Source organism: Mastacembelus armatus, chromosome 5 (genome assembly GCF_900324485.2).
Source record: "Mastacembelus armatus chromosome 5, fMasArm1.2, whole genome shotgun sequence".
Lineage (NCBI taxonomy): Eukaryota > Metazoa > Chordata > Actinopteri > Synbranchiformes > Mastacembelidae > Mastacembelus > Mastacembelus armatus.
The window spans coordinates 11,649,673-11,673,203 of record NC_046637.1 but is presented as its reverse complement, the minus strand read 5'-3'; the positions used below and the strand labels follow the sequence as shown (position 1 = coordinate 11,673,203).

The following is a 23,531-nucleotide window of genomic DNA, read 5'->3' as shown; positions in this document are numbered from 1 at the left end:
AATATTGTTTCCCTCAGACACACTAAACACTAACACCCTGCCATGTGTCCTGTGTTACAGCGTACTTTGCTGTTTGTTTCTTCTGCCACGATGTCATCGTGGTGGTATTTGAGAGTGGAACCTTACAGTGTTTGATAGCTCCAATTAACGTCTGGGCGACAATAATAGACACAGAGATCGCATGCACAAATATCTGCTGCAACTTTTAAATCTTGTAAAAACAATATTTTTATAATATTCATTCTGGTTTGCTTTGATTGTGGCAGGACATTTTGGACAACTCTTTCTCCTTACTGGTCCTCTCTCCATCTCATGTTGCTGACATTTACACGACCTGTACAGTTTGTTCTCCCCCTTTTTAAACGAGTTTACCTGCCCTGGAGTGAGAGTGGGTGCAACGCAGACTCGTTTCATGTTGGATTTTGAGGCGGGACGGAGCGCAGAGATGCTAAGGTGGGTTCCCTCCCCCATGGGTGTGTCCACTGCCGGAAGACCGCGGTCTATCCACCTGCAGAAGCCGCTTCCCTGCACTACACACTTAAGCGCCGCCGCGCACGGTTGAATCTCCTCTCCGCCACTCATCTCCAGGATAAAAAAGAAAAACACTTTGTTTTTAACCTCCTTCAGGGGAAAATACGGAATTTGTTGATGCGATTTAGAGATCATTTGAAGTTAAAGCGGCTGCGTCAAGTTAATTTAAATCCAAGCTTTTGTTTGGCTCTGGGATAATCGCGCAGAATCTGCGGCGGATACACTGATACTTGTGCATGCGGACTGGGGAGCTTAAAGGATCCGGGTGGATGGTTTTAAACGTTGACCAGCTTTATCACAGTACTCACTGGACCTAACTAGAAGGTAGGGCATAATACAAGTGCTGTTCTTCTTTATGCATGACAAGTCAAATGAATTATTTCTATTGTGTAAATCAGTAGCAAGGCACGTTTGGTGGAGTCGACAAAAATCAATCCGGTCAAATTATTTGGTTCTGAATATTTGGAAGAGTTTAATTCAACCAGGAGACTCCGGTTCGTTTGCGTTATCGGGCGCGCGTGGGAGGTATAAATGAATTAGTATATATATCAAATACTGTTTTCAAATAGTGTGTGTATGCGTGCGTGTGTGTTTAGTGGGTTTAGTTTAGAGGCACTGAAAGTTTTTATTGCATGTGATGCTGTATCTTCTAATTCTGCCCTTCACAGTGATTGAATGTTTTATCCGTAGTGCCCAGTCAGTGCTTCTTTAGACCGTTTAAAATACTAAATACCCTTATAAAGCACACGTGGTTTATGTTCATGTCCTCATAACTCAAAGTCCATCCACGCTTTATTTTGGTTAACGGGACCGCTTTGGACTCCTGCCTCAGGGCTCAATGTGGAACTTGATCTTAAACCCCGACTGCCAGTTTGACCTCGGACTCAGATCCACGTTTACAAGGAGATCAGTGGCGTGCATGGATAATTACAGCAAAACACCGCGGTGAAGTTGTTTTCTACTGGTTTCTGTAGTCCTTCTACAATTTCTTTTTCTTTTTTTTGTGCTGGTATTTCGTACAGTTGTGTCCCTTCGTCCGCATGCTGATAACTTGGAGAGTCCTCAGGTCGTTGTGTGGGGATATTAATATCTTTCTTTTGTGCGCTCTGTCGTTTAATCTTTGCACTGCCAGTGCGCCCAGACTGAACAAGCTAAGTCCATATAATAGGCCTGTTGATAAAATTCAACTCTTGCAGTAAACTAATAATAAAATGTGCTCAACTCTTGGAGAGGTTAATTGCCTTTTTCACAAATATGTTTTGCTTCATTATTGTGAAAAGTTAAGGTCAGCAGAAATGCTGGCAGCATCAGTGGTGGATCTCCCAGCTGGAGGGAGACTCAGCACATTCACGGTTACCCTCATAATACACAGAGGCAAACCCCCTGCAAGTATAACTATGGGTAGTTAGGAAGGGCATGTTAGAGATTCATCAAATTCAGTGGCGTTGATGAAAACTGATTTCTGAACCGTTTCTTTCCACACCATCAGGTTATGGTTCAGATTAAGTTACTTGGCCAAACTAGGGCCTATTTTGTACAGTCAACTAAAACTGACTGGCCAAGAATTTTAAACAGTATGATTTCCCACACAGATATGCACAAAAGACTGCATAAACAACAGACTTTTAGCTTTGTGTCTCAGTCACTGCTTGATTTTTTTTTTTTTTTTTTGTATTATCAGTGTAGGCTATTTATGACTACAGCACCAAAAAGCTATTATAAGACTGCGCTATGGAGCACTGTCTATAAAGAAGCAAAACTGATCTGTTACTGCAGCTCAGAGATGGAGCGTTGGTTGCTTTGTAAGGTGGAAGTGCTTGCTTATTGTTTGACGTTCATCCCTCTTTGTCCTTCAGCTCCTGGACTCTCCATCTCCCCTGTTAACAAACAGAGGGACAATGTTGTGGGACAAAGTGTGCTGGCTGCTCGCCCTGCTGGCCTTATCGTCCGGGGGGCTACCCCCCTCCAACGAGGCCCTCTCCGCTCCACGGATCTTTCTGTCCTTCAAAGGTAAGAAACTCAAAACACTGCTGTATCTGCAATCTATCGTTCTCTGACTCTGTAGACCTTTAGATATGATTACTGGTTTAACACCTCCATCCTCTATATTTGGTTTCTTGGTCTCTTGCGATAACTGAAATGGGTCAACTATTGACACCAGCTGAATTTAGGGATTGACAAGCCTGACATTTGTTCCATCTTTGCCTAACAGAGAATTTTATTGTGTGATAGCGTGAGAGAGGCGTGATGAAAGGGAGATGCGCTGCCAATTGTCCTGACTATTTGCGACCAGAGAAAATATCATCATTTAATCGCATGGCTGACATTAGTTCCCCAAACAGGCCTTTGTGTGACCTCAGCTCCCTTTTGAAATCAAGTCAGTTTTAACACTTGGCTGGGCACAAACTCAGGGCGCAGATCCAGCATGTTATGAATGTTTGCCAGTGCCACATGAGACCCTGTGTGTATTGAACTGTTCTGTTAAAATAGGTCCTAGTGGTTTAGTCTCCAGCGCTCTGTCATTCCAGTGCCGGTGTAGTCATCGTGTCAATGTAAGACTCTCGAGGTTTATGGTATCACCCTCTTAAAAAGATTTTAATACGCTTCTGATGTGTTCAGGTCCCTGTCTTCTATGAGATCACCACACTTTCAATCTTAGGTCTGTGTGAAAAGTTTTGGTGTGGATTTTCAGAAACGGCAATAGGAACAAGGAGTTTCTCTGCAAATAATGTTGAAATTAATACTTATTTAATACTTATTTTTATATGTGATCTGTCAAGTAATTTACTGCAGTTTTGTCAAAAACAGGCATAGCCTTTTTTTTCTTTTGCCAAGCTGATGGACATAGATATTAAAACTGAAAGGCTATGTCAGTGAAGTTTTACCCTCTTCAGATATTTTTGCTTAGCCTACTTGTTTTCTCTCTTTGTTTTTCAATCCCATCTCTTTCTCTCTGTCTCTAATCGAGTTGGATTTCACACTTGACTGGTCTCATATTTACTTGGTAGAAAAGAGTTTGTTTATTTTCTGTTTCTTCTAATTGAGTTTCTTTTTGTTTTTAATTAGTTTTGGAGGTTACTTTGTGCCTCACAAAGCAACTTCAGATAGACTAGAAATGCACCTACATTGTCTAACTGTATTGGTTTTACACCATCCTCCTGGGAGCTCTGCAATGTGCTTTTATTAATTTTTTATGTGCCAGTGTACTTAACCAAATAGCAGGCTTTAGGTTTCATAATATCTGTTGAGTGCTGACATAAAAATTGTAAAAACCACCTCCTGATAATATAATCCAGATAATAAGCTTTTCAATTTTAATGTGAAACAAAGGAGACAAGCTATATATATAAACTGCCAAGAGTACCAGTATTTTCTTTTATTGCAGTGTTGAATGTGCTTCTGTCTATGACCCCTCCTATGTTTATCCATAAAGGTTACACAGTATCACTTTCTGCTGATTATTTGCATTTTATGAAGCTGGTAGAGAATATTTTGCTGCTTTTGGCTGAAATTCAAAATGCCGACAAAAGAGAACCCACACTTCGTTTTTGTTTTTTGAATCTTTGCCCTGTATCAATGCAACACACACACACACACACACACACTTTTTTTTTAAAGAATACATTTGTTATAAATACTGTTCTTGCAGTATCATTCTACATACAGTGCCACAGGTTACCTTTTAGCAGTTTATAATTTTGTGATGAGATATGTATAATTTATGCCATACTTTTCTGAAACTCTGCATAACTAAACAAACTGTTTTCATGCTAAAAGCCAAATAAGATCCCTTGCATAAAATGGCAGTGACACAGTGTCAGATTAAGTTTAATTTCTGGCACAACTAGCCGAACTCTGATATTTGTTCAAAACTAAGCAGTTTTTGAGTGATTTTATATACATTATCTATATCTATTTCTATGTCTATCTACACTATATATTATATATACTATATACACATGGATCTTTATTTTTAACGTTTAAGTTCCATGTCTGAAGAAACCTTGTCTCTGGGGGAAAAAATAACAATCCTGTAATAAATAAAATTAAGATTTATGGTATAGACAGACATAAAGTCTAAGATAATAATTTTGCCTTCTGAGCTTTCTAAAGTTGCTACTGAATGTGTCAGTGCAGGCTGAGTTATTAACTGTTATTAAGACCAAGAGAGCAAATGAATGCTAAGACCAAAGGAATGTCTTTCCAAAGCTTGTAGGTAGATATATACATAGATCATCAACCCAAGCTTCAAAAGAGTTGGAAAATAGTGCACAGTACTTACCTCTAAGTTACAGTGCATTGCTCAAACTAAATACGGTGTTTTCTGAAAGAAAAATTGAATTAAACACGCCCTCAGCAGGCCATATTCTGAAATATAACCCATATTTCATTAGCACAATAAATCAGAAGTGTAGTTGAGGTTATGAAAATAAAATTTCAAATAAGACTGTCAGTTATTAGCTGCAGTAAAGGTAGAAGAAAATAAAAGGTCATGTTTGTGCAGTTAGGTAGTTGTATTATTTCTCATAAAAACTGAACAAGGCTGGCTTCGATCAACTGCTAAGAACTCCTATGTTTACTTTTAAACAAAGTCTATAATCACATGCTATTTTAGTGCACAGGGCTCTGCAAGGTTGTGACCCCTCAAACAGGAGCCAGTCACACCCGAGGTTATCTGCCCTCAAACTGTGAGAGAGTGCCACCATATTAACAAGTAATAGCTTGTTAGTCTAATCCTCAGGCACATTTGAAAGTGTTTAACTTTGTTTTTCTTCAGCGTCTTTAGTGCTTGGTGGAAACACCTGGGTACAAGGTTAGCTCTGGGAAGAAAGCCCGGAGATAAAAGTCATGCAGGCACTCCTGTAATTGGACTAATTCTCAGGGACAATCTTAAAGTAACTTCAGCCTTTGCAGTCTAATTGTCTTTTTGTCCCAAACAATGGGTAAGTGATTGTCACGCATGAACAAAGACTTTGCTATCAGTTCACCTCTCCTGAGAGTTTTCACCATTAAAATTAGAAATGGCTAGTTTATTCTTTATAATAAGTAGTATCTCCTCAGTTTGAACTTTTAGCACTGCTTATTTTATTGCTCATTCCACAACAATAGACCTCACCTTCCACAGATTATGTTCTATAGGTGGATTTACTCTATGTACTTATAGTATATGAAAGGAGTCCTATGTTTTGTTTTTTGTTTGTTTGTTTGTTTGTTTGTTTTTTTATATCACTGTGATATCCCTCTAAGCAGGTGGTCCCACAGGCCTACTGTTAGTGTCCTTTTGACTTCTCTGGTGAAGTATTGTAGTCATAATCATCTATCTCTTGCCATGAGAAATTATAGCTTTCCCAAGATTGTCCTGATACCAAAATTTAGCGATACCAAGCAAAATTTACATCCTTTCTCTTCACTCAGTCTGCTCACTTCTCATATTATAGCTTATACAATTGTGACACTGGAGACGGACCTCTCTGCCTCAGTCATATTGAGCTGCAGTCAAGCCTTAGCAATCAATTAGCTGCTGAGAGATTTTCCACAGCTAACCTGTCTGCGAGCGGATGACCTCTGCCTACTCAGGATTAAGCTTTACTCCGGCTAGTGAAAACCAGGTACTTTTCTTATGTAAAAAACAGAAAAAAACATACATAATCAGTTCCCCACAACTAGTCTTTTAAAGGCACATCTGCTAACTGCTTCGGTCATTTTGATCTGCCTTTTTAAAATAAAGGTGAAAACAGCTATTCTGGCTAATCATCAGGGAGATAGGAAATGCCTTCAGTCTGCAAGTACACTGAAACCCTCCTCCTGTTCACCTACAGAACTGTCATTAATGTCATTAATTAACCATATTACAATCCATTACCTTGTTAAACATAATGGCATTTTTTTTTTTTTTTTCACAAAAGCAAATAAGATTTTTGCTCTGGCTAAAATCTACCTGTTGTAAAAAACAATAAAATAGTTCCAAACTGCTCCTCTTCACTATTATATCCATTGAAAAATGCCAGGGCACTGAAAAGTGATTCCAGACTGTAATGTGAGGTGGCTGTGACACGCAAGCCCGCAGCAATTATTACAATACTTAGCTACTTTTCCTCTAGAGATGCTGCTGATGGAGGAGGGGTGGGGGTAGTGCATCCCAGCAACCTCTGCTCTGCAGGATACATGCTGTCAAACTATGAGTATTCAGAAGAGAAAAACAGAAGGCGACAGCCCCTGTGCTAAATATAGTGTCCTTCCTGTCTGTTTCTTTCTCTTTTCATCTTCCTCTCCTCCTCTGCCTCACTGTCCTCCTCTGCCTCCTCTTTACTCTACATTCACACACTCCTTTATTGGTGTGTTCATACGAGGTTGGCACTGAGAGCTGAGGGAGGGAAGCACCATGCGTGCCACCCACAGCAGGGACCCACTGCTTTAGCACATACAGAGGCAAAAGGGGAGAGAGGGGTGTCCGAAGGTACCCAGCGTTTCCTTGAGAAAATGGCACAATGGGTAGGGAGCAGGGGAATGTGTAAAGGAAGAGTGGGTGGACATATGCGTCTTATGTCAGATAAAGGTTTTACATACCAGCTCAGTTAACATGTAACAAGTGCAGTAGTAAGTTAGATCTCATATGTGAAAGGCAATAATTTGTCTCCACTGTGTAGCCCATTTTAGTCATTTTTACCCCATAAATTGCTGGCTCCCCACTATTTAATGATTTCATTTAGAACATATAAATCATTGCTCCAAATGAAAGGCATTAGATTTAAAACAGTTCTCCCTGATTTGAATATTTATTTTGAGCTGGCATGCAGAGCCATGCTAAAGCACTTATTGATGCAGGAATCTCCCCCTGTGATTTTAAAAATGCACATCATCCAAATGAAACTACAGTAGCTCTATTTACTATTCCAGTCTTTAGCTATTAGACATTTTAACCATAGATTTTTTTTTTTTTTTTTTTTTTTTTTTTTGTACCAGGGTGGAACAGATCTACTACTCTGTTCTTCTTCATAATACGCTTGATGGTAAGGTGCAGAAAAGCTCCAGATTTGTGCAGTAGAAGCCGACCTGTTTACTATAGAGTTGAGTAATGAATAAATGCTGTAGTTTGACAACAGTGTAAAGGTTTCGTTCAGGACCAGAAGTTGAACTTCGAGTCACAAGAATGTGCTACTACCATACAGTAAAGTAATTCAATCTGTCTCATCTTATGGAGTTTGTACACTTTTCCTCCACAATAACATGAAATACAGTGATGTGCTTTGCTAAATTTATTTGTTCTTGTCTGGCTGTTTCCTGGGAGGTTTAAGTTCCTCACTTCTCAGATAACCAGCAGAATGCATGTTACTATGAGGTGGTAGAACCGTCTTTGCTTTGACCTTTTTAGACTTGTTAGCCTTCTCTACAATCCAAAATCTAAAACTAAACTGCTGCATGTTTCTACAAAGCATAATGAGTAGCTTCTGCTTGCTGCTAGCCTTGCAGAAAACCAAATTCTAAACATGGTGATTGTATCTTTCTAACTATAAATGTTCCTTGGAAATCATATTTACCTTACACACTTTTCTCCTTACCTCTAATATACACAAGGGTTGTATTTTAGAAGTTACCAAAGAACTTGGACTTTTCCAGATAACTTGTTCATTGGAGCCTTGGGAGTGTTTCTTATGTCAATATTGTCTATGTAAAAATGAGGAGGAGTTGACATAGCTCATCCTATTTCTAAGTCTCCAACATTTTTAGGTTTCTAGTAGTGGAGTTTCATAAACAATTTTTTCAGTGATCTTCAGTATGTAAATGACAGTTTAATCCACATAGGGGATGCTTTGGCAGGCTCAATAAATAGCCCCTCCAGTTCCCTGTCTGCTCTGTAAAACGGGCCAACACTCAGCAGGGAGTGAAAAACAGTCACACTATGATGGATGTGTGTGTGTAGGTGAGTGTTAGTGTGTGCATGTGTACATCCTGGTGTGCATTTGTTTCCTGGTCCCTACTGCATCCAATTTTTTAGATCAAAATGTGGCAGACAGGATAAAAATAGGAACAAGCCACAATGGTACATCAGACTGATATAATGTTTTGTTTTTGTTTTTTTTTATTTATCTTTTTTAATTTTTGAGGAACTTGATTGGATTGGCTTGTATAGTTAAAGTGGTTATTGTAGCGTTTGTAATTGTTTTCTGTCAGGCCACTGAGCTCTTGATAGAGCCCATAATTCTCAAGGTGTGATTTTAATCATTATTAGAGGCAGATTATTATGCAGGCTATGATCAACCTCACCACCTGCAGAAGAGAAACAGGGAGGGGGAATTGAAGAGGATGACAGTTATCATGGTTAGTGAGAGTTAGAGAAGGACATAATAGCTTTTACAAGAAGTGGTTTTCTTAAGATCAAAAGTGACAGAGGAATGGGAGAGTCTTTTAATATTCGTGTCAAGTTCATGTGGTTATGTCTGTGTTGTTAACGTGTGTATGCTCACATGTTTGCTGAGCTTCTGTAAAGAAGCTATATATGACACTACTCTGGTTTGGTTGCCATAGCAGCGTCACCTGTCACTCCTCACAAACCGAATCAGGTTCAAATGATTTTCTCCACAGAGGAGAGGTGGGATGTAATCACAGCATTGTGCTTATTTCCCTTGATGTCTGCTGTCTCTTCTGCTCACTGGAAATCCTGAAGTAAAGCAGCTTTGAGGCTTCAAGTTTTAGTTATGACAAATACAAAATACATTTGCTAAAACAATGCACTTTGATGAGGCTGTGGTCTGATCTTGTGAGGTAGTTGCAGACAGATGGGGACTTTAGTGAGCAAGAAAGTGAAGGAGGATTGTTTTTTTTGTTTTTTTTTTGTAGAGGCTCCACCCACCTGGACGTGCTCTCCAGATGTGGTCGAGGTGTGGGAGTCCTCAGGGGGTGTTTGCAGTCTGTGCTGAAATTAAGGAGACAGCGGGTCAAGGGCACCTCTCCACTTGTTTACTTAGACAGATATCATTCATTATCATTTGTCTGTCAGTGTTGGGATTCTGTTACCGCAGTGCCATTGACCTATTTCATATGGTGGCCATTTTGAAGAATTAGGGTGGGAAACTACTTTGGATACACATACTCTGTCACATATCGGTGCATATACTGGATTTATGTGTTTCTGTGTTACTTTGAAATATATGAGAATCTCAGAACAACCTGCATTGAGAATAGCAACTTTGTGTCTAGCAATGCTATTTACCTCTGTTTTATATTATGGTAAAATTAAAACTTGTGTTGTATTGGTTTTGAACTGTTGGTCAGATGGTTCAAGCTGTTGAAGATTGCACTCTGAAAGTGCGATGGAAATTATTCACCTTTTATTTGACATTTTAGAGGCCAAAAAATAATTAAATTCCTTGAAATATTTGGGCCATCCTATCTGTAATAACAGGTGTGTCTATAATGGGAGCATTAGGGAATACAGCCTGCAGCAGGTATCTATGGAACTATTGTTGGTATTATGTATGGTATTAAGGAGATTTTCTGCAGCCTTAGCAATAATATTATCTGAACTTCACGAGTGACTACAGACTTGTACTGCAGTCGGCCCTACGGACTGACATGTTGAACTGGAGAAACTTGTCTTGTTCTAGCTCAGACATCGTCCAAGAGCAGAGGAGGAAGGAGGGAGACAGAAAGACAGAAAGGGTCTGATAAGGGGTGATAGAGTAGACGTGAGGACTGTCAGGCACATATGCTGAGTGGAGGAAAATGTGAAGAGAGCAACAGAGCAGACTCAGATGGGGTTCTGAGAGTGCTAATGGACTACAGGGCATCAGTGTCAGGTTTGCTATCTCAGCCAGAGCGTAGATAGATGGAGGTATTTGAGAATGAGATGAAGGAGAGGAGTGTGGGTGCATAAAGGCATACACAGGACAAATTGTGTGTCTGTTTCCCATTACTTGTGTATGAGTGTCGGTTGAGATGGTTTACCTCAGCTGGTGACTGCTTGGCTGCCTCCACAGTTCAGCTCTGTGCCAATGCCCCAGCAGTAACCTCGCACTGCAAGGTTCGATGTTAGTCAATGAAAACTGCTGACTTTATTCACACTTACATATTGTCATACAAATTACCATAGAAGGAGTGTTTGGTACAAGGGAACATTTGACTAAAGTCCAAAGTGCGTTCTGAACCATACATCCATTCACCGACAAAACAAAGTGATGTGAAGCCAACGAACAAACTTGTACAAATATTTCTTTTGGCTGAGTGTTTATGCGATCAAAGTCTCTTGGAGTTTGCCAGTTTGGCAAAGCTTTATGGGAAGTGCTTAATTAAAGGTCAGAGTTGTTTTAGGCAGAAGTTGAGCAATCTCAAACACTCGCTATCCTATAAAATTTTTTCAGGTGTGAGATATTCAGACTAGTACTGTGTCAATCCTCTCTGTGTGTATGCACTGGATGAGGCCCAAGTAGCTGTCTGTATGATTATGGGAGAAATGAGGCCTGTGGTTGAGCCTGACCATGATCCTGTGGGACACTGCAATAGTGGTGTCTCACTATTGGATTAAAAAAGCCAAAACATTTTTCCTTGTCCTGCTGTTCTTGTCAGAGCTGTATTTCATCCTTAAGCTACAACCCTTTTCTAAATGTATGTGCTACATACATTCTTTCTGCAGGATATATAATTGGTGAAAACTGAGCACCAGTTAGATGCTAACATCATTATAAAACCCACCTTCACGGTTTGAGATGCAAATGCTTGGTAAATAGCAAAGTCTTCCTTGTTAGATTGATCTCGCTTCAATCAGATTTGTATGCCCCATGTTCCATTAGCTGCTGCACCTTCAGGCAAGTCATGTCTGTGTTTAAAGGTCAGACCTCTGAGTGAGCTCACCCATGGGTGGGCAAGAAACCCCTGAACCCATATTGTCCTGGAACAATAGAGAAACACCAAGTGGAGGAGGAAATGTAGAATATGGTGGAACATGAGTTCCAGGCCTTGTTTTCTGAGCCCATGTGCTGATGAGTTTCCTGATAATGTGCCGATTGTGAAAGGGAGGAGATGGCCTCTCATCCCTGAATATTGTGGTGGTTGCATTGACATGATGCCAAGTTTTTCTCCATGCCTGCTTCATTCACGCTCCTTTGCCTCTGAGCTTTGTTAGTCAGCCCTGTTCTCAGGAACCCTCTAGGTGTCTCTTATGGTATGTTGGCAGTGCTGTCCATGGTATGTGTGCCATATTTGTGTGTCTTTGTGACTGCATACATATGTATGAATGAGAAATAGGAGTAAGGGCCTCCTATGTTGCTGTTGTTGTTGTTGGTGTCGACGCCTCACTCATCCCCATGAATGGACTGCTTGGTCTCAATAGGAGAGGGGCGTTTGTGTGGGCTGGGTCCATCATTCATTTACTTCATTCATGTCCCCGGGAAGCAGAGGGGAAGTGCAATACAACATTGGCACAGCATTAACGCTCAGAGCATCTGTGTCTGTCCTTTACCTCCCTCTACTTGCTCTCTCTCTCTCTCTCTCTCATCATTCTCATCTCTCACTTTTCCTCCTCTTGGCACAAATACTGAAACAGTCATCACTCAAAGCTTGGCTATGATTCTTGGCTTTCATGTTGTAAAAGATTTCATGTTAGCTGAATTGATGTGCTCCTCTGAACCATGTGCTGTGCCGTACCACAGTGATGGAAGTCCACAGACAGCGCCTCAGAGAGCTTATAGGAAGCAGCAGCTCCTGGCACATACACAGAGGCACAAAGTTTTGTTTCATGGCTGACAAATCTAGTTTTAATGTGGTCGACTCAGCTGAGAATAAAGCAGAGGAAACAAAAAATGGGCATTGACATTGGGAAGACCTCCAACCTATGATGCTTTGTTAAAGTGTAATTGCATTTGGAAATTGTAAAAAGCTTAGAATTCATTACTCCATGGCTTTTGATTATGCTAGTGTCATTCACATATGGGATTGGTGCACAGCATAAAATTTATTTTTCACTACCGTGGCTGGATTACACTGTCCTATTAAACCATCTATGCATGATTAATTAATCACAAAGCACCCAATGCATTATGAGCAAATTAGACCATAAAACAGGAAGTTCAGATTCCTTTTAGCGCCCACACTGCTACGCATGCCATAGTGTTTAACTGGATTGTTTTATTAGTTGAAAAGGTATTGTCAAATGCAACAAGTGAACAGCGAGGCATGTTCAGGATCCACAGATTGTCTTCACAATTATTCACAGTGTGCCAGTTAAATCTTGGTAAACTACCAAAATATTTATGGACCCAGCATCACTGCATAGCATTTCCACTGTGGAGGTTTTGATGAAGTTAACGTTAAAATTTGTAGTTGTTATACACTACAATAAATGTAGTTAATACAGTGTGGAGTTGTTGGATTTTTTTTTTCCTTTTTATGTATATGGTAGCTACTTTATCCATCCAATCTTACAATGGGGTAACAAGGCTCACACTGGCCCAATTCCAAGCCTCGGCAAGACAGAAAATAATTTTCTCCAGAGTGGATAATTCATTTAAAACAATTAAACTATTGGCTTGTGAAGGTTATCTCAATGGTAAATATAATAAATTTGCAATAAACACAAAAATTATTTTCAATAATGAAAAAAAAAGAAAAATTATTAAGATAAGCAGTTGCAGAGGTAACTCCTGGATTATCATCATTCAACCACTTCTGTATCATGAGATGGAAAGAGTACAGTGGCATCTGCTTTGCAAATTCAGTTCCAGTACAAGCTTTGTTTTTTATTGCATGACCTGATTGCATGGCAATCAAAAGATTTCTTCTCAGCACTCTGAATTTGTTCTTGCGTGAATGTTACGGATGATTCTTTAGATGATCATAACCAGACTACAGCTATAAAAGAAAATATACATGCTACAAAACAAACAAGCCCCGAGCAGAAAACAAATAACTTGTCTACTGTTCAGATCTGATGAATGAAAAACAGATAAAGATAGGAGAAGGGAGTGTGTAAGAGAGGCCACTCATAAAAGAAAGTCTCTTTCCGTTTGTGGTGTGGGTCAGTCTGTGTTTGGTTGCCTTATCAGTGCAGTGCCGATGGTTAAGCACTGATTTATGACAAGGTATGACAGTGTAAGATAAGAGTTTTTAGCCTCCATGTGTCTGTGCAATCAGTGGCCTCCCTTAACACCCCATGTGAGGATAGATGAAGGGACTGAGACCAAAATTTCCTACTGTCACGCATGTTGCCTTCCTCCCAACTGATAAGACTCTTGCCTTCCTCTTCGTTTTTTTCTCTTTTCTTTATATCTTGCTATCTCTCTATCATTCCCCAATCAAAACAGGTACTTCTAACTAATGCTTTCTTTTGTCAAACCTGTCTGAGCATCTCTCAAGTGGATTCTTAAAGACATATTGCTTTCAGTATAAGTATGAGCCTAAGTCAAATTGATATGAACTGGTGAATCCTGGTGGACAAAATACTTGCCAGGTTAACTGTAGCAGAACTGGCAACAGTTACATGCCTGAAAAATCACAGCCATTCCTCACTATGTATTTAGGTGAACAAAGTTTTGTTCCACTTGATACATGTAATTGCTAAAGCCAAAAATTTGAACACAGGGCAATCTTAATAGGTCCTATCATGTCTGGAGGCCAGAATTCATGTAAGATTAACCATGGAGGATTTATGTGAAGCAGAGGTCTTGTCTCTTGTTTTTTTTTATAATTTTATTCATCTGTGTCTGAACAAGCTTAGACTTGCTAATAGTGACTCCTTTTTTGCAATGATTCAGCCTCCGAGTTCCATTTTGGAAACTTGTCCTTAATGATATGAATTTATCACTAACTCGAGCCATTCAGTATCCTCACAACACTTCTTGCACACAGACATACTCTGCATATTGACCCTTATGGTCACGGGTGCGAAAAGGGCCACGGGGTCACGGGGTAGGATGTCCCATCTGTCCGTCAAACATAAAAGCAGCCAAATCAACAGGCGCTGGTGTTTTAAATAGGAGGGGGTGAGTGTGTCAGTCAGTGAACGGAGTAAAAAGGCCATGGATTACACAGACAGACAGTAATCTATAGGTCTGTCAGCCTGACCTTGGGTAGCTTTGCTTTAATTGCAGGCTGGGATGAGAGAGTGGGGCCTGCTTTAAGCAGACAATTCACATTATCCATTAAAGATGTAATGGCTGCCAACATGTTTCGTCTTGAATGACATTTTTTGTGCTTTCAAAGCACATATTTAACCTTTTGGAATGTAAATCTTTTTTTTAAAGCCTGTAATTATTTTCTGTGAAGCCCCATTTTTAAGTAATGCAGGCCATTCATATTAGAAATGATCATCACATTCCTCTGGTCACATTTTGGAGTTAGTGCTGTCTTTTTGGAAGAAACCTAAACAATCATAAGTCCAAAGCTGACTACCAATATTGTGATCGACACTTTAATAGACCACTTGCTTGGAACTATGTGATATACATCTGTCTTCACAGCTCTGATAAACTCAGCTAACACCTTGTCAAATTATCTTCTTCAGAGGCCATTTTGCACAGAAATGTGACAGATGGTGATGACAGAGTGGCAAAAACAAAATAAAAAAATGCAGAACCTATGATATATTTGGGCATCTTCTGAAAGTTAAAAGATTAGTGCATCATTGTAACAAGAATGTCACTTCATATTCTCTTTTTGTTGCAGACACTATAGGTTAAATATGTTCCCAAACCACGCAATTAACATAACAATTGTCTATATCATTCTCATTTTCTTCATTCTTCCTGCTCCCTCTTCCCCCTCTGCAGCCCCTTCACTTCAATACTCTCCATTCCCACTGCCATCATATCTATCATACAGGCACTCCTTCACTAAAAAAGGATGAATGCCCCTGACTAATGGTCATCACCCCCCACTTTGTTTTCTCCACTCATCTTCTCCCATTTATGCCAGTCAGACAGGCAAAGAGCAAATGGGCAAGTTAACATGGATGCTCTGTCACTCACAACCACTGGTTAGCTTATTCTCACCAGTTGGTCTCCTCAGTTTCCTTTCTTCTCACAGCTCACGGCAAACTTTTCTGCTGTGCTTGGGTCAACTTTTTCTCTCTGCGTGCATGTCGTTTTTTTTTGTTTTTTTTTTGTGTGAATATTTATGAGGCTGTATTTAAAACCATTTCATTCATGCAAACTTACCAAAATATAAAGCTGATGGGGAAAGCGAGACAAACAGAAAGAAAATAGGTAGTGTGATGCTCAAGTTGCACACTTGAAAATAAAACTCATGTCATCAAGGTGCCAAAGAAGACCAGATATATTGGATTGCAGATAAGCAGAAAAACACATTCAAAGACCCAAAGATAAAACCATTCCTTTATTTTGACATGTACTGGAGAGGATCAGTGATAAAAACCAATGCTGGGCTTGAAAGTCCAATAAATTAAACCCTAGCAAATAACATCTCACATTCTGGGAGCTCAAGATGCTCTCACTCAGGCCATAAAAAGAAAACATAATATTGTTCCTGTGCTGCTCCCAAGTCATACTAGATCTGTTGCTTTCTTGAGGTTGCAGAGATTAAAACACTGGTAAGGGAGCAAGTATGGTCCTTTTGTGATTACCGTCCGAATCATCTAGTGAGGTCAAGGCCATATTGATTGATTGGTTTACTAACACAGTTGATGGAATAGATTACCAGAGGAATGTTATGTCTGATGTTAATGTCAGTTTTGCAGGATTTGCAGGAAACCAAAGTAAAGAACATTTTGACCTGATGGTTAAGGGATCATCAAAGTAAGTAGGGCTCATTCTCTGGGATCATAAATATCAGTACCACTCTTAACATGATGTGATGTGACATCGTCTTCTGAGCATGCTGCGTGCATGTACCAGACAAGTAAACTGGACGCTCACATTGTGCACCATATGTATATACTGTTTATTTCCCATTTAGCTTACACCATTGCCTTCCATAGTTCCAAAAAAGAAAAAAAATGTATCAAATGTCCGTTATCTCAAGAACAAAGAATGTAAGAGTACAGCGGACACTGTAAGACAAAAGTTAGAGGATATTCTGTGGAGATAGTTTCAGATGGTTTGCATGGGACTTGCTGTATTAAACTTATGCATGCCTGTCTCAGTCATTGTGCCAAAGCTTCCACTCACTGTTAACTAAGCACAAAGGCTGTCAGACAAATTAGTAGGTCGTGGGCCCTTACTCCACCACCCCTTCTGAGGTCCACACCAAGCTGCTGAGCAACCAGCCGGCTGATTGTTATGCATTATCTGGTTGTCCCCTGCCTGTCATATGGCATTAGTGCACGAGGCTCGACCCGGGATCTTTGCTGACACGTACCTGGTCAGGGGTGACCCCTCTTTTTGTCTGGCAGCGACGTGGGGTCAAGTGGGTGTATACAACAGTGAAGCATCTTGTTTTATGTAGACTATAGGGTTTCTGATTTAGCTGTTTGTAGTATGATAACTCCACAGACACTGGTGACCCGGCACCTTAAATAGCTGCCCTGACTGGGCATTTGGGAGTGAGTTCAGGGTTATATTCACTTCTTAAACCTCTAATTGACTCTCTCATTTCACACCTAATGCAGAATAAAGCACATAAAATTCATGTTCTGAGCAATGCAGTGCATTTAACAAAGGCTACCAGTTTTATCTCGAAGCATCTAGTTTAGTTTTTTTTTTATTCAAGTGCATTTCTACCTACCTGTTAAAAATTAGTGGGAAGGCTTTAAATCTACCCTTTTAAAAAGCCATAAAAGTTTTGTTTCTTGGGTAAGGGATAAAAATTTGGCCCATCTCTCCAGGTGGCCTGGTATTTGAAGACCCAGACTTCAAAACGTTACCAGTTCAGCTCCAGCCAGTGACCTTTTATTGCTTGTCATCCTGTCTCTGTATCTAGGGGAGACGTCCATCTCCTTTATGCACTCATGGTGTGTGTGTGTGTGTACATAGAGGAGACAGACGTTCATTAAAAGAGAATAAATGTGAAGCAACAATGAAATGCCATGATATGCCGGAGTTAATGGTCCATGTTTGAATCTGTCATCATAGCACATCCTCTTAAGTAGTTTTGCACAACACTCACTGGAGCAACGCAAAAACTTTGTCAGCTTTTGAGAAATTTGCTTAACAGTTTGCACAGCATTTTAAGGGAAGCATAGTGGCTGAGTCTCGTTACACGACTCTTAACTCTTTCTTCATGCAAGAGTTAAATACCTTTAATGTGTGAAGTATGAGCCTGACACTTATGGCAAAATACATCATCACTGTACACATCATGCACACATTTCCCCCATCACGCGGTTTCTTCTACCTGTGGCATGCTGGGTGCTAAAGAAAGGACTGAAGGAACCAACAGAAAAAGGCATGTGTTATCTCAACAGACTGGTATGCAGACAGGGTCTAGTGAATACTGGCAGGATCAGACAAGCCAAGGAAAAGGAAAGGTGTCAGAGGAAACTGTGTGATAAATCAAAATGGCATTATCCAGGCATAGAGAAGAAGATTAAAGATAAATGGGCTATGTGATGCTATAAGTCTTTGGTAGAGCTGCCATGACATCTTTAAAGAATACGTAAAATGATCTGGATGGAGTGCAAAGCTGGTGGAAATGCTCAAACAATCTGAGGAGGTTGATACAGGTCTGGAAAAATGATAAATGATTCTGAAATATTTGTTTCCTCATCATTCATCGCTGAGAGATAATTCAGATTTATTTTAGAAAACAGAGGAAGCAGTTATCAGACTTTGGCCATCACCTACTGAAGATCTAGGAATGGTCCAAAATAATGGTTGATTGAAATAACAAAAAGGGAAATAAATGTTCAGCCCTGAATACTATAACAGAGCTAACACCTTAACTGCAGCCACCTCTCAGTATCAGATGATGATGAAACTGCTTTCTTCTTTGACACTTCCATAGTTAAGGTTTCATTATTTTTAGGCACAAAAAATAACTGGATTAAAATAACTACTTGGTTATGGTTAAAAGAAACTGACCAGGATGATCTGAACTGCATCTACCAGCACTTTCTGGCACATGCCATCTATTAGATAAATTATTTGCTCAAAATCTTCAAATACACTTCATTCTAATATGGTAGTTTATGCAGCAAAGGAAGTACATATATAGTAAGCCAACAGAAACTATCTCCATTTTACATTTCAGAATGTGCTTATTTGTTCATTAAGCCTATGCATGTAATGAAAGCATTATAGATGGCTTGTTAGGTTAAGCTATGTGTTGTATGTTTAACTTGTTAATATGGTGTCTGTATATATGTAAGCCCTTGACTGCCAAACTGTGCTTGGTCATTAATTACTTCTTCCTCTCTTTTCCTGCTGAGATAAACATGACTTTTCAGAAATTCTCCCTCCTCTCTTTCTACTCCCACTCATTACCTAAGCTGACAGCTGAGATCTCAATCAGTGTTTTTGTGTATTTGGGCACACAATCAGGGTGTTTTGTCCTCCATCCAGCTCATGATTAGAATACACATTGGAGAGCCTCAGTGTGCCATTGTGAGTTGTGCTTCTCCAGCAGCAGCAGCGGCAGAAGGGATCTCAGCCTCTCTGTGTCGGCTGTAGAGGTGCCCCCTCAGAGCTCGAGTCAGTTTCCATGGCTCTCTCCTGCCGGTTTTGATAAATTAAAGTTCTTAGATTTGCTGTCAGGCCCCTTTACCCTCAGGACTCCTCCCTCCTTTTTCACTCCACCACACTATTTGCTGTTCTGGGTGAAAAATGACCACAGGGAATATAGTGAGTTCTTAGTGCTAAACCAGAGAATGGAACACCCAAAGAGGGTAGAGGTGGCTTTTGTCCCCAGTGGACCCTGAGTCAACACTTGCTGCTAATGGTCTCTCTAAATTTACCTCCTAATTACCCCCTCTTATTGCCCCCAGCTAGCAGCACACTGGCCGTGACCTTGATATATGAAGAAACATGAGGGCACTCTTAAAATTACGCTTTGTTCGGTTCTGCTTAAAATCAAGGACAAGAGAACTGAATTATTGACAACTTCGGTCAGGAATGATGAAATTATATAGCCCCAATCATGCAGACAATTAGTAGAAATCTAAAACTGACAATGAAGAGATTCCTCTGAGAAAATATTGTGCATCTGTGTGTTTGTTTGCGCAGCTGACAGAGAGGGAGAGTATTTGTTCCTAGAGCCAGGTCAGAGGTCAGCAAGAGAGAGGGGGATTTTTCACTCATTCACACAAACTATGTCTCATTATTCAGTCCTTTCAGTAATCCTTCTAACCTTTGTTGTCAGCACTGACCACCGCCACCACCTTGACCAGAGTACTGCATGCAACAGCACAGCTACAACAACAAACACAGCTTCATCATCATTACAGCGGCTTGCAGCATCTACACAAGCCAATCCCACACATACACACAACACGTGTGCATACAATGACCAGCTATGAGCCCAGACAGTGCCTTGGAGGTTTTTGTAAACAAAGTAGAGAACCAAGTAGTGTTTTTCATGTCTTTCAAAATCCAGAGATTAGTATAGTAGAAGAGTGGCAGGGTTTTTTTTTCTTCTGTCAAATGTTTTAGATCTCTTGAATGTATCCCATTGTACGTATTTACATATGTAGCTGAGTAGAAAACCTGATTTATAAGAAGTAGGTGAAAAGGGTTTTTTGCCACTTTCTGAAGAAACAGCAATAATGATAACATTTTATCTCAGTTGCACTTAAAACAACTGTGCAGCTGCATCAGTGTCCTCTCTCCTTAAAGACACTTTTGTAGAATGTGTCCTTTCCCAACTATCCTTTCCCTGCACTCTCTTTAAACATCTCAACCCAATGTCATCATGACCACCCTGCTCTCTCCTGATCCAGTTTGGTGCAACCACTCTGCCTGAACCCCCCCCCCCACCACCACTACCACCACAAAGATAATCCAGATTATGCTGAAGTGTGTAAGGGGGTTTAGGATGAGCTTTTCACCTTAGACCCTTTGTGCCCTTTAACCTTTCACCTACGGCCCTGCAGGGTTATTGAGGGCAGCTATCCATAGCAGTGTGTGTTTAGGGAAAAGCACTGGTAGTATTCATATGAGACACATCATAATAGTCACACTTTGTATTTTTGAACATATATTGAAATAATAACCATGCTCCAAATATACTTTTTTTTTTCTTTGATTCTTGACAAATAAAAAATTGTGAATACTTTATATATCGATCATCATTTCTGTAAAAGGTGGAAGAGTCAAAATTACTTTGAAAAGTCCAGCATGTTTTGTACTTCTGCCTATATGTAATCCTAGAGTATCTTCCCCTGATTCCTATATGTGCAGTATATCATAAAATTAATAAACGTTGGGTTTGCAAACCAGATAAACTAAATGACCTTTCCTGACAATTGGACCAGAGATCCTTTTTTACTCCCTCATGCTTTAATTAACCTTTCCTGTCATCCAAGACGGCAGAAATAGATTTGTTACAATCTTTCCTTTCCACTCAGGATGTGAACTCACTGCTGAAATCAATCTATTCTGCTCTTGATTTGTGCAGTAGGAGATAGGTGTCTCTGATTTGATGTGAGGATCGGAGAGCTCTACTTCTGTTTCTATGTGCGTGCACATCTATACACACACACACACACACACACACATACACATAGTGTATCGGTGGCAGAAGAGCGTGAAGAGCATCTGAGTGACAGCATCCGGAAGCTCAGAGATAAGACCTAATCTGGTGCCAATTATTTCTTCATGACAGGCACAGGTAAGCAGTAGTCAGATTCAATTGATGTGTTCTGAGTCAATATTCCGGGCCCCAGTGAGTGGTGAAATGCTGATTATTAGGTGCTGGACGGAGGCAAACACAAAGCCGCGACAGGTTGGGCTGAGAGGCTTCCCACTGTTGGTTCTGCACCCATTCTGATATCTATAATGACCTGTGCAATCCTGTGCAATAGCCTTTACAAAGATGAACTGGTCACAGGTTTTCAGTGTGCACTTGGGATATTTTTAGTCTTTGATTTTATGGGTTTACGAAAGACTGATGAAACGAAAAGTTGCCATGCCTAAAAAGTTCAATACTGTTTTTCATTGACTTCCAAAACAATCTGTATGATTGATCAAAAGATAAATTGGTGTTGTGTGATCTGCAACCAATATTGCTGTTTGCTTAGATTGCGGTTATAGTTAAAATATACTTTGACTCTGGGAAACATTCATGATCTTACTGAGAGCAAATAGTAAACAGGTACCCTGGCTGAGTCTAAAGTTTCAAAATGTGCCTCTCAGGAGATCTGAGTTAACAAGTTGTTTCTCATTTGTAAAATCTTGACATAAACAGAAATGTTTTACATGGAGTTGCATGCTGTAACTTGAAGAAATGGTGAAGTTGTGACTTTCTCCCTATTAAACCACAATTTATCAGAGTTTAATGAGTTGGTCAAACTTGGCAGTGTTGGTAGCTATTTCACATTGTTTCCTGCTATACTAAGCTTAGATAATACTATACCTTCTAGACTCTAGCTATATATTTAAAGAGGCCATGACAGTGGTAACAACCTTCTCATCTGACTCACTGTAAAACAGTGAATATATATTTCCCTGAAGTGCCAAATGAAAGCATTTCTTCAAGGTTTGTAAAACATCCTTATCATTGATAAAATAATCAAAGTGAAAGTCTGTTTCAGACCAATCAGACATTTCAAAATCAATGGCCTTCTGTCATAATACTGTATCAGTAACTGCAACATAGCACTTCATTTACTACTGAGAAATTACACTGTCAGTGTATATTTTAGTAAATTACTGATGATGTCCATTTCTGGTGAAGACAATATATATGATATATACAAAAACAAAAATCTAAAAACAAAAATCTATTGCGGAGCACATTCATGCATGCATGAGTGCAGACAAGCTGCAGCAAGGTGGGACCACGCCTCTATTTTACGAGAAAGTGAACACAAAAATTCCGACAACATGCCAGGGATGCCTCGACAGGTATGTGAGATTTTATGCCTGCTTCCTCAACCTCCCACAACCATCACCACCACCACCACCACCACCACTACACACACACACACAATGATTGGATGAAAGGTTAGATTTTCACTGATAGTGGCATGAAAATAAGCCATAGTGGTGTCTTGGAGTTATGTTTTCATTATCTCCTTACAGATACTAAACTAGGGTCAATGAGGGTGGTCCCTCAAAGGGAACTGTACTCTGATAGAAAGCCTGGCAAAAGGTCTGCAGACTTTGGCTACAGAACAGAACAGCAGAGAGTGACCACTGTGCAGATGGATTGCATCAACAGGTGGACGGACTACAGGCTCAGTTTACCAACAGATGTCATTCGCATATAATGGGAGAGTAGTGGGAACAAATTGGGATGTAGCCACTAAAAATTATCTTCAACAAACTGGAGAGAATTCCACAACCTCACACAAGAAAAACACAATTTGGCTTTGTTTGCATGCATGTCTGATAGTGATTACAAAGACCTTGCTGGGAAATTCACTGATAGACACCAGATCCTGCAGTCTTTAAAAGACACCCTGTCATTGCTAAATTTGCCACTTGGTTGTAAATTCACCCATTTAACACAGTGTCAAGGCTGTTTCTACTTGTGAAACATTTTTGTTGGCTTCAGAGGCATGGGCAATTTAGTCCAAGCTGCAACACACAGACATGCGTCTGAATAGATGAATTTCCAACGTTAGAACGTATGAGTTCTTTGAGGTGGACTGTTATCATACTTTACACTTGTTCTTGCCACTACAGGCATTATTTCAAAGAATGTGTGTTTTTGCATGTGTCGTCTCGCAAAAATATGTTATATTTGTCCTCAGTGCTTGCCATTTCATTTTAACAGATTAAAATGGTTAGATGAACAGCTTTGATAAAATTGTATAGGATTTACAAGTGCTGTGGAATGAGTTCCATGCACCGTTGTTGTTAGGGACAATTCCCCCCATTATGCCCCGTATATAATGATCTCCTACATAGCAGTTTTATGTGACATAAGTACAAAAGAATGAGAGATTTTACAGTTTG

The 23,531-nt window shown here is 39.9% G+C and overlaps 1 protein-coding gene across 3 annotated transcripts in view; it reads left to right on the top strand.

Moving 5' to 3' along the window:
- Positions 1-364: 364 nt before the first annotated feature.
- sema3fa (sema domain, immunoglobulin domain (Ig), short basic domain, secreted, (semaphorin) 3Fa) overlaps positions 365-23,531 on the top strand; it is a 44,336-nt gene continuing 21,169 nt past the window's right edge. For 2 of the 3 annotated variants that reach the window (XM_026305979.1, XM_026305976.1), the window contains exons 1-2: positions 548-855; positions 2,388-2,541. In XM_026305979.1, coding sequence (XP_026161764.1) covers positions 2,430-2,541 — 112 coding nt within the window. In that variant the 5' untranslated portion in view covers positions 548-855; positions 2,388-2,429. Of the gene's footprint in view, positions 454-547; positions 856-2,387; positions 2,542-23,531 lie in introns of those variants that run through there. The other variant, XM_026305977.1, reaches the window with a different exon arrangement.